Consider the following 12959-nt stretch of genomic DNA (forward strand, 5'->3'; position numbering starts at 1 on the left):
TTGTGCTGCTTTTAACTGCTAAAGGAAACCATTAATAGTGGTAAAATATCAGTGTATATTGTAACTTATTATATATAATTTTACCATTGCTTCCTAGCTAAATCTTGCTAGCTCTCCCTAAGAAATGTCTTAACCGTAATTCCTCGAAAGTTAATTAAATACACCAGTGATATTTGTAATAAAGCTAATCTAAGAAGTACAAAGCCTCATTAATGTAACATTTGTTAAAACTTGTCTAGTCATTGTATTGTCTCATATGTTAGTAATGCATAAGCATAAGTTAAAAAATTCAGTCTTGAAAAGGTAATTTAATTTTTGTACTGTTTTGTAAATGACGGTTGATGTTTGACTAAATGACAATTTAACATCCAGTAAAGAAAAGACTGATTTGCCTCCTTCACCTGATCTAAGCCTAGATATCTCAAAATAAAATTTAACAATACTGATTTGTTCAATTTTATTTTTTACAGTTTATCAGAGTAGAAATAATATTACAAAACAAAAGAAATAAATTAAGATACACATACTCAAATATGATTTAATGCACCAACAGCTTTAAAATAAAATTAAACTTGGGATTTTTATTTAAAAACAACAAAATATTTGTTTTAAGTATTAAATTATAAAGCAAAAATATAATGGTGTAACAAAAATAATTGTTTTATACCTTGTTTTAATCTACATTTAAAGCATAACCATAACAAATAATGCATTACCCTATTTTTTTTTCTAAATAAAAAGTGTTAGTTTAACAATACAACATTGTACTTTAACTGAACATTTAAATACAACCAGATAGAGAAATTAGCACTTTTTTGAGTCCCGAAAGGGTTAAGCAATCTTTCATTCTTTATCAACATAAAGACTGGCATTAGACTGTGGAATGGAACAAATGTGGTGGAGAAAGCAGCCATAACATTAATCTGTTGCCATAAGGAAGCTTAAAAACAATATTCTAACGTTACCAGCACTGCATGTTTATTCTAATTTAGTTTATGACGTTAAAGAAATTTAGATACATTTTTAAACAGTGCTGCAATACATTCTTAAGATACTAGAAATAGATTAAACCTGATTCACATTTGAAAAGTATATTTTTTGCAATTGTAGAAACTATCCGTGTTTAAAGTTTCATCAGTTCCGGGTTTGTAGGCGCTAGCCATGCTGGAAGAGTTACGTATGCAGTGCTTGATCAGTACTGTAATGTCGATATCAAAACCAAAGTTACTATCTATATTTTATTAAAAATTTAAAGACTTACTCAACCTTGGAAATATAATTAACTTGAACCAGAAGTGCTCACACAAGTTGAAAGCCTACAAAATTGCATGCAACGTCACGGGTAACTGCTAGTTTTGAATAAATCTCTATGGATAGAATAGAGAACATCTGATAATTTTACTTCAATAATTGAAAGTGCCTTACTTCAATAATTCGTAGCTGTGTACAAACATAATTCTGTGTACAAACATGTGAGTGTGTGCGCTTGCGCGTGTTTGTGTAATTTAGCCCTTTCATTACGTCTAGAAACAATCAAGAAACCATCATAAGTTCCTCTTTTCTAGTCAATTCTATGAATGTTTTCAAAAGAACAAAACATTTATAGCACAAATATAACTTTTTCATAAATTTTCCACAGTTATTCCAAATCGACATTTCAGAAGATAAAAGTGTGTGTCTGGCTCACCTGAGCGAAGTCCTTCAGACGAGGTTGTTCCCTTTCCAAACGAACAGTCTACAAGAGAAACATTAAAATTAATAGCAACTCAAATTAAAATGTACATCTTAAACAAATACTTAAAATTAAGAGAAAATACATTAACATGAAACTAATAAGACAATACAAATAACAGACAACCAAAAGCTGTTATTAAAAGTAATAGACAATAACATACAAGTTGAGTTCAAAACTAAAAGGAATTTTTGAATTATCCTGGTTTGGAGAGTCCAATTGTCAAGATTTTTTTGATTATGTTGGTACTCATGCTTCTGAAATATAATAAAATTTCCAACTGTATCCATTGTTTACTTTTTCAGTAACACCTGTCAAGACTAGACGTGTTTATGAACTCAGAAATTTTATTTGTTACTGTTGTTCTGTAGTATCAAATGTTGTGTAAAAAATTAACAATGTGTGGGAAATGTTAACCCTATGGTGAGTCTGCTATGAGTAAAACATGAGTGGTATAAAGTTTCAAAGATGGCCGTGAAGACATTGAAGATGAACAAAGCTGCGGATGCCCCAGCAAATTAAGAACTGATGAAAAAAGTGGAAGAAATGGTTATGAAAGATCACCGTATTATGATCAGAAAAGTCGCTGATAATGTTGGCAAATCAGTTGACTCATGCCATAAATATTTTTGATGTTTTGGGTATAAAACGTGTGGCAGCAAAATTTGTTTTAAAATTGTTGAATTTTTAATAAAATAAATGGAAGTTGCTCAGGAGTTACTAAATGAAATCAACGACGATGCATAATTACTAAAACATGTTATAAAAGCTGACAAAATATGAAGGAATTCTTGATTGCCAAGACCGAAAAATACTTGTCAAGTGCAGTTGAATCTGAAGTTTATGCTCACTTGTGTTCTTCAATTTTAAAGGCATAGTCCATCATGCCACAAGATCAAACGGTCAATAAGGAGTGTTATCTGCAAGTTCTATACCGCTTGCTGAAGCAATCTGATAAAATACCCGGATCTGTGGCAAAACAATTCATGGCTTTTGCACCATGACAATGGCACCTGTCACACTTTATTGCTTGTTCCTGAATTTTTGGCTAAAAACAGTACTGTAATGATGCCCTAGTCTTCATATTCTCCAGACTTGGCTCCGTGTGACTTTTTCAAAAATAAAGAAATCCTTAAAGGGTTGTCGTTTTACAAGCATAAATGACATTAAAAGTGCATCTTTGACAGAGCTAAAGGCTATCCTAAAGATTGAGTTAGAGAAGTGTTTCGAGGATTGGAAGAAGCGCTGAATATAATGGAGACTATTTTGAAGGTAACAAAATGAATGTAAACGAATAAATATTTTTCTCAAAAATTGAAAATTTCCTTTATTTTTTGAATATAACTTGTAAATATGTATGTCCCAAAACACCTTCTAAAACTAAGATATCAGTGTATAGCTTGTGATCTGTAAACCATGTTAAACCTTGAGATAACAGTTGTAGGACTTTTTATAATGGAAGTTATCTACTTTCTCAAATGGCATACCAAGCTGGTTAACGAACTTAACCGAGATATTTATAATATAAATTTTTGTACAAAGTTTCACCTTATTTGGGCTTTTTTAGGACAGTTATCATTTCCACATGAAAAAATTTAAGAAAATTGCAATAAGCTGATTTTTTTGTATGGAATTTACATAAAATTAACAGTCTCAAGACTGAACCCTTGGGAATCCCCAAAGATTCATGAAAACATAAGGTTAACTAAAACCCACATGTAACTTACCTCAAGAACCGCTTTCAACAGGAGACCCCTGACTTCATCATTGCGTTCAACCGTGTAATTTGGAAACACCCAGTCCATGAATCTATAAATGCCAAAAATAAATTATGCTTCGGTATTCAGAAGATGAAACAGAAATTTGTAAATTACAATAAATTTTTTACTTCTTACATATAAATATCAAGTCATCTGACCCAAATCTCATAAATAGTTTGTAATTTATAAAATTGGTAAAAATAATTTAGCTACAAACCGTACAGATGTTTATTTTAATTGAATCGACCAATTCTTAAAATTAAACATCTTCAAAATATGAAGAGTAACCCGTTTATATTCTGAAACGAAATAATGATCATAGCTGACTTTTGCCGTAATACCAAAAATTAACAATTTTCACTAAATACAGAAATTGTAGTCTTATCTATTTTGGGACTACAGTTTTAAAAGTAATGGTATTTTGGTATTATACGGAAGCCACTCTGTCTCTATCTACTATTTGTTATTACGTGATATGAGAATGAGAGAATGAGAATGAGAATGAGAATATCTTTATTTACAATCTTTGAGATTATAAACAGTGTCATTAAAATACATTAACATCAGGAAAAGGTTTTTTGAAGATACTCTTCCAGCGTGTAGAATGGCCAGTCTAGAAGCCATTGATGTAGTGTTATCTTGAGTTCCTTTCCTCTTTTGGACAGCAGGTGAGGTGGTAGGAGATTGTGGGAGCTTCGTTCCCATATATGATGGTTTTTCGCTCATAAAGCCTCAGACGATGTACAGGAAGGTTGTAGAGGTGTATATTTCTAGTGTGTTGTAGTGCGTGTACATCATTGGTCCTTGGATGATTCTCCCCATCAGCGTACATTATTACTTCTTGAATGTAAAGCGAAATGACAGTGAGAATCCTCAGAGACTTGAATGTCTCTCTACTGCTCTCCAGAGGTTGTAGTCCCGCCAGTGTTCTAATACATTTCTTTTGTACGATAAGTATCCGTTGAAGATTTGAAGCAGTAGTTCCACCCCAGGCAGCAAGACCATAGCGCAGGTGAGACTCAAAAAGGGAAAAGTAAGTTATTTTTGGTGTTTCAAGGCTACTGAGAGAAAGAATTTGCTTGATGACAAAGTGACCAGTGTTGAGTTTTTTACTAAGATTGTCGACGTGATTAATCCAAATTAGTTCGGTAATCTACTGTTACTCCAAGGAATTTTAAATGATCTTCAATACTGACATCTGGAATGGTTGGGACTTCTGATGCTCTCCTTCAAAAGCGATCTGGTTAGTCTTTGATGGATTTACTACAAGGTCATTTCCATAGCAATATTGGATGGCTATGTTGAGAGCTGTATAAGATGATGAGACCGCAAGGCCTTCTGCTGAATGTTGGGGTCAGAAAATAAGGTAGTGTCGTCCGCATACATTAGAGGTGTGCAGTAGTTTCCTAGGTGTTGGGGGTAGATCATTGGTAAAGAGAATGAAAATCACTGGTCCTAATACGGAACCTTGTGGCACACCTCTCAGCACTGGAAGGACTTTTGATCTGACTGCCTTTGTGATACCATTTTGATGAGTGGTTAGAGCTCTACTAGTTGGGTACGACCCTTTAAGTAGCTCTCAAACCAATTATTTGCTGTCCCTTTGATTCCAAGCAATTCCAATTTCTTCAGAATGATGTTGTGGCTGAGGCAATCAAACGCCTTACTTAAATCAAGAAACAAAGCTGTGGTAAATTTCCCCTCTTCAATGCTGTCTGCCACTGATTCAATTAGTTTGATCAATGCTGTTGTAGTTGATTTCCCTTTTGTAAATCCATGTTGGTTTTCATTTAAGAGATTGTGCTGAGCGCAATGGTCCAGGAGTCTTTGAAGAACAATTCTTTCACAATAATTTTGAAAAATGTTGAAATCAGTGAAATTGGTCTGTAGTTGTTTGCATCATGTTTGCACCCACTTTTTAAATTTAGGGAACACTTTCGAAATTTTTAATTTTGAGGGGAATTGACCCTCTTTAAAAGATTTGTTGAATATGGCAACCAATGGGGGGGCTAGTTCGTCAGCACAAAAATTTTAATACTTTGGAAGAAATTTCATCAATACCGGCTGAATTTTTGAATTTGAGGTTTTTAATTGTATCTTTAACCTCTTTGATGCTCGTTTTTTGGTCATTGTTTCCATTAATGCTGTTTCATGTGGTTCCACAGATTCCAATTTCTTTCTTCTCATCTGCTGGGATTTTTTGTAGTGTTGTTTCTGCCATATTAACAAAAAAATCAATTCAGATGATTGGCGACTTCTTGAGGGTTATGTGAAAGTTGTCCATTTATTTTCAGTTTTATAGTCATCTGTAGAGCTCCTGTTGTGTATGTATATGAGTAGTTAAATAGTATATGTACATATTATAAATAAAAAAACTTTACGTTAACCTTTACAAGTGCTAATGTGATCTGAGCTTAAATCTTGAGGGATGTTTTTCTTCTTTTACAAGAAGTGTGGGGTGGTGCAGAGAGCCGCACTGATGGCCAAGGGCATTTCCGATCGGTACTTTGCAGACATCAGATCACGTTGGACGATCTGGCACGTGATCTGAGGTTGGAAAAGTACCAATTGGAAATGCCCCTGGCAATCAATGCTGGCTTCTGTGGTGCCCTTGGCGCCACCCCGCACTCTAGCAAAAGATGAAAAACACATCCCTCAAGATAATACCTAAATTAACGTTCAGATCACGTGAGCGCTCGTAAAGGTTAAATTTGACTTTGGTACTATTAGTAACATATCTATGATAACCTAATCTAAAGTTATATACAGTGCCTAATAACAAGTAGTATATAGGGACATGGTGGCCTCCATATAATACAGAAGTATCAAAGAAACAGCACTATAAACATTTTATGTATGTATTTATGTAGGATAATAAAAAATGCACCATAGTAGCTTCTTATACAATGACAACTATAGACATTGTGACTTGATGTTTTCTCCAGAGCCTGCTGCTTGAAGCCCGATCAGCTGCTGTTTGTTATTTTCATTGCATCACATTGTGTTATTTGATGTTATGTGTATCATCTTTTGCTACATGCACGTTTCAATATTAAGGTTGTATGACGTTGCTACTATTGTATCATTTGCTGATGTTGTGCTTCTGATAACTTGTGCTTGAGATGGCTACTTCAGCATGCAATTATAAGATTTGAGAGAGGAACTTTTTAAACTGGGAATATTGACTGAAGCTTCCTTTACAACATTACATATTGGACGTTTGGACTCTGAAGAATCTAAATATGTTGACAAAAAGAAGGAATATGAGATAGGTAATAATGTATAAGCATTTATGGAGCAACAACAATAAGCAATTTAGATAGGCTATTGGTACTAAAAAAAAATCTTTGAGAATCATGAAAAATTTAAGATATACAGATTCTGTTAAACATATTTTTTCTGAACTTGAAATTTTAACAGTATATGGTTTACACATACTTGAATCAATAATTTATGTAAAACAATTTTTTGATCCGATACTAAAAACCAATAAACATACATATAATACTCATTTAAATAGGCATATTGATCGACACAATCTCGAATTTTACAAAAAGAAAACATATTACAGTGGTGTTAGATATTTACATAATTTACTAACAAATTTTATAAAGGAAACGGATCTGTTAAAATTTAAAAAAGAAGTAAAGGATTATTTAACTAATTTGTCTCTATATTCTTTTGAGGAATATTTCAATACACAAACAAATTAATTCATTTAAAGAAGAATTGAAAATAAATTGTTAAGATTTACCCTTTTTTTTGTTTTAAAATTAATATTAGTATTTAGTTTTATTGTAGTGACGCTATTCTTCGTACCTTGTACATATTACAGAATAAAGTAGTTTGACTATTGACTATTGACTATAGGACTTTGATAGCAAGGAAAAGCAAGGAACATGATAGAGTGATAACATCCTGGGAGTGAAACGTTGGGCACCAAACCATGACAAAAAGATGTTCTTATAATACTTCAGAACAATTATAAGACTGGATTTGTAATCCAGATACAACTTTGAACAAGTTAAGAAGCTTGAAGTTACCCAACTACTTTCTTATCGACCAGTTACCAGAGTGATGGATATTTTGCAGTATTACTAATGCATTCTGAGCTTTGACTTTGTGACCACACACGGTTTCTTTTTATAAAATATAACTAATATTTTATGCAAAGTGTTACAGAAAGAGATTTTTAAACAAGCTAATCATCATTTATGTCATGAATATAAATTTTTGCTGATGTGGTTATGATTGAAATAATTAAGTAAAATGCAATATTATTAAAATAGGAACTGTTAATTTGACTATTGACAAGAGTAGTCTTCCTGAGATACGTTTGTGCAGTTTCCAACAAGGTTGACTACTGCTGTGGACTAGCCTTTATTATTGCCAGTCTCACAGTAAACAGAACTGTTGTTATCAGTGACAGGCTGTTAACCCTGAACTTTATTAATTGGTCACCACTGTCTGGAACAGTTTGTAACTGTTTACCTCTCAACAAAATACTTTAAGCTTTGCCTATTTATTAAGATATCAAATAGGCTTGATGTAGGTTGAAAATATTTTTGTTGTATAAATCAGTTTTTATACAAATTATGATTTTAAACAAGAAGAGGTAATGTTGTATGAATTGTATACAAATGCTTGGAGGCCTTATTGGCTGAGCGTTAGCGAAGCCTATCACTTGAGGGGCTGGAAAAATTTCATTTCCGTCTATCTGTCTGTCTGTAAGCACAAAATCTAGAAAACGAAAACGAATGAATCTACAAACTTAAAAGTTTGCTTATAGTTCATTTCTGTACAGCAATGCTGAGTTCAATGATGGTGCATGGCATCCCATGAATTCTGCTTAGCATTAGCAAATATTCTTACATTGGTCTTATGGGTAAACATGATGGTAAAGAGAAAACAACAGAATAAAATCAATTTGTAAACAAACTGAGTACAATCATGTGAGATTTAATATCTGACATTTTTTCATGGAATACAAAAACAAAAGAATACAGTGCAAAGTGAATACTAAAAATTGGTGAAAAGATTTTATTTAAGCGCATTCTAGGGTACACTTCTTTCTCAACTCACAGGAGCTTTTATTAATTGAATACTGCTATGAAACCTCATTTAACAAACATAAACATGAATGTATCATATAATACAGAATAAAGAATATCCATAATGAAATTCTTGGATTGTTGGTGTGTGTGTATATATATATATACATAAATATAGCAAGATATCTCTTGAAACATTTCATCCATAGAAGTTAAATTTTGCATAGTATAATTTCCAAATAGACAAGAGTTAGTTCTACGATGGTGCATGTCCAACCATAGAATCTATCTGAGCGTCATTGAAACCCATCACTCAGTAGTCTAACACAATTTGTCTTACGTTTGCCAACAGGATGTAAAGATTCTATTCTATATATGTATGTATGTCTGTCTACAAGATATCTTAAGAATTAAATGAGTTATAGATTTGAAATTTTGCAAGCAACCTCAGCAAAGCCTTTATACCAGCACCAATTAATTTATTAATTGATACTATCATATATTACATGCATCAAAATGTTATGTATAGTCAACCCATGTGGTGTCCATCAGGTAACAAATAAGTGTGTTCCTCAAGATTCAGTGTTGGGACCCATGCTGTTCATCTTCGGTAAAAAAAAGAATTAATTCAGTTTTACCAGAAATGGAAATGGAGGAAAATTTAACACCCATAGGCATAAACACTGATAAAGACATTTCTTAGAACCAGCACGTTGATAAACTTATCAGTAAACTGAACAATTCACTGTTTGTTTTATAGTGCATTAAGTAAACAAGTAATCAGGCCATTAACACAACGGCCTACCAGGCACTCATGGAATCATATATTAGATATGATCTTGCATCTTGGGGAGGAAATTTAGCAGGAAACCTTCACTGAATTCTTCTGCTGTAAAAAAGAGCTATATGGACCACAAGTCAGAGACAGCTGCATAGAAGCATTTGTAAGACTGGGGACGTTGATTAAGTACTTTGATATTATCTGAAGGCCACTATTGTTGAAAGAGTTTTTCTTAACCGGAACCTAAAAACTACATTATTATAATTAACAGACTTTATTTGACATACTGTGAAAATCACATGTGATAATGACGATCGATTCTCGTTTTTGTCTCCTAAGGAAGCGTTGTTGGCAAGAAGGAGACCACTCTGTCTCTATCGACTACTTTTTATTACGCAATATACAACGTGATTTGACATGGGAAAAGTAGGACGATTAGGGACGTGATCTGAGGTTGAGAAAGTATGCCCCTGGTAATCAGCACAACGTACTTCTGGTGAAAAAAGAAAAACATCCCCCAAGATAGTACCCAAATTCAAGCTAAGATCACACGAGCGCTCGTAAAGGCTATCTTTACAGTAACTTTGATATTACTAATAACATATTTATGATATCCTAATCTAAAACTACTTATATCGCGTAATAACAAGTAGTAGATGGGGACAAAGGCATGGCTTACCAGCATTGCTTCCTATTGGAGGCTGAAAACAAGAATCGATCGTCGTAATGACATGTGATTTTCATATTAAGTAAAATAAAGTCTGTTCTTTTTCATAATGTAGTTTTTTAGGTCTCCAGTAAGACAAACTTAAAAAAAAGTGGCCTCCGAATAACACCAAAGTACCCTTGACTGTAATAGCTCTTTACATCAGGGAGATAGTGTTACATGTTAACAAAGTCTTACAAGTGAAAGATTGAAACATTCATACACAACAAACAAGAAAAACATCAAACTACATTTTAACTCTGTGTGTGTGAGTGTGTGTGTGTGCGCGCGCGCCAATCATACAACCTCATACCAATGGACTTAAGGAGGATGTATGGGAAGAAACTGAGTGGTTAATCCAACAAGCTTTCTACAGCCTTCATGAATTTTTAAAATGGATGAAGAATAACCAAGATATTTTCACATAAACAACTAATAACAATTTTGTTCTCTTTTATAAAATTATGATGCAACTACTGTCTCAAAAAATCATGTTAATAAAGAATGTTTTGATTTGACTTTGTTAAAAATTTTCTGATAGTGGAGGAATCTACTTAGTTTAAAGAAGAAAGTTTTGTTCGTTCTAAAAGGATGATTTTAATTTATAAAATATGGCTGTTTTCAAGTCATGGAAACCATTACAATTTAAAAGCTACAAGGTCAGTTAAAATAAGAACAGTAGTAAATTGTGATAGCAATATAGTTTTAAAATTCAAACACTATGAGTGTCGAGAAAAGGGTAACAACAAAAGGGTTGCTTGCCCTAAGGAATAAACTAACAATTTATATCACATATCTGACAAGGAGGTTACAACTTGATCGTCAGTTAACAATAAGTTTGTACCTTCAGATTGTGAAGGTAATTTTAGATAATTTGTGGTTGACTCAGGTCCTGTGGATCACATCATACTGAAAGATATCTTGAAAATTGCTGCTATTGATCTGAAAATGAAAACTGCTAAGAAGGGTAAATCTGTTGTATCAACAGATGTGATAATTTAGAGTCACTTTATTAAACTTTACTAAATAGTACTCCAACATTATTCAGAATATTTGGGTCCAAAAGCAGAAATTGAGAGAATTTCTGTTCTTCTCAGAAATAAAAAGGTACAATTTGTTAAGAAAATGAATTGGTAAAGGTTTGTGCAACAAGAAAATTTTTCAAACAACTCAGTGAGAAATTTTCATGACTATAATTTTTTTTTTAAACAATAAATAGCTTAATCAAACTGGCAACAACTTTACTTCATAATAAGATGGGATAGAATCACACACGAGTGAAACTGCGTTAAAAACCACTACATTGGCAAAAATACAGATGAAACTTACATTCAGAACAGACTTCGTAAACTGAATATCGCAACTTGAGTTCTATTGTAGTGTGACATCTGAAGTGAAATGTGACAAACTAATCATTTACCGTTTAAAGTCTTGGTCAAGAGCGTGTCCGAGCCTGCCAAGACATTTGGCCGCATGTAACTTGGCCTCGTAGTTCGGCCCACTGTGTATCAGGTCCAGTAGAGAGTCACAGATCATGTCCAGAGATCTGCGGATGTATCTAGCGTTGTCCGTAGCAACCAGTGCCTCCTGAACAGAAATACAACCACAATACCTTACAAAATAGTGAAATTAGCAATGTCAAACTTCACCTTTCTCACACTCCTAGAAACTTCATATGGCTGAGATGGATAGGTGTGCATTGTTCAGGTCCAAAGGTTTTTATTGCAATTTTGTTCAAAACACAATTGTATAATTCAGGGTTGCTACAGGAGTCCAATAATGAAATTCCCTGACTTTTCCCTGATTTCCAGACCAAATTTTTAATTTTTCCCTGACTTTTTCGACGCAATCCCCAGGGTTTTTGGCAATTAATGGGTGGGAAAAAGCGTGTTGAGGCTAACAGGGTGGCAAATATAAAAAAGCAAAAAATAAAGTGAACACAGTTTAATACGTACAAAAAGATTGACTTAAATGATCTTTTACAACACAGAAGTAAAATATGCGCCGCGTCTTCTGCAGGCTTGGACTCGGCGCGGCGGCAGTAAGTTTATTTGTGTAAAGGGATTTTATATTTTTCCCTGACTTGAGACCGGATTCCCTGACTTTTCCCTGATTTCCAGTCCTGTTTTTTTTCCCTGACTTCCCTGATTTCCCTGACCTGTAGCATCCTTGTAATTTTATTACTTAATTAAGGATGATTATATTGCTTAGAACTGTAAAATACAATGATTGCACTATTTATTTACCAATCTGATAAAATAAAATTGTTGATATGTATACACTACACATAACGCCACTCAATTTCACCATCCACTTCATGCAGCGTCTGAAATCTGACGCTGTCACAGACTTGATTCCTGAAATCTGGAATCAACGTCCATCTTGATGCTCAATTGTGAACCTGATAAGACAATGTGAACACCTCTTCATCTATATTATACTAAATTTTGTTGTCTAGGTAGTCTATCTTTGATGTCGAGATGATACAGAGTTCTTCGTCAACGAATTTTTTGGACCTATTCTTACGGACGCTGACTCCAGACTTCTTGAGTTCCACTAAGCAGAAGTTGAAACTAAACATTCACATCTAATCACTGTTGTAAGTAGCCTACTCATTTTGAGAAGTGATAAAAAATTACTTCTACAAGAAAACATGATGGTATTCTGATACATTAAAGAATATATTTAATCTTACTAGTTACAATCAGTTATTTACCAACGCAATTTACCTGCAATTGATTTCCATAAGCTATGAATTTTTCTGGGTCATCTTCTCTTGACATTCGTCGTAATACTTTTGAAATCCTTGAATCTTCTGGTAGACCAAGGTAGTGTCCATAATCAGCTGAAAACAAACATATTCACTCAGTATAACAAATACATTTCTCAAAGTTGGAAGTCTTATTCTACGTTAGTTATTAATACATTA

At 33.4% G+C, this 12959-nt stretch overlaps 1 protein-coding gene across 1 annotated transcript in view; it reads right to left on the reverse strand.

Annotated features, from left to right (window-relative positions):
* The window catches only part of LOC124355547 (serine/threonine-protein kinase SMG1-like), a 152596-nt gene that overhangs the window by 121761 nt on the left and 17876 nt on the right, over nucleotides 1-12959 (reverse strand). The window contains 4 exon segments of the mRNA XM_046806709.1: nucleotides 1688-1735; nucleotides 3460-3541; nucleotides 11451-11617; nucleotides 12760-12875. Coding sequence (XP_046662665.1) covers nucleotides 1688-1735; nucleotides 3460-3541; nucleotides 11451-11617; nucleotides 12760-12875 — 413 coding nt within the window.

The sequence above is a fragment of the Homalodisca vitripennis genome, chromosome 2, assembly GCF_021130785.1.
Source record: "Homalodisca vitripennis isolate AUS2020 chromosome 2, UT_GWSS_2.1, whole genome shotgun sequence".
Classification (NCBI taxonomy): Eukaryota; Metazoa; Arthropoda; class Insecta; order Hemiptera; family Cicadellidae; genus Homalodisca; species Homalodisca vitripennis.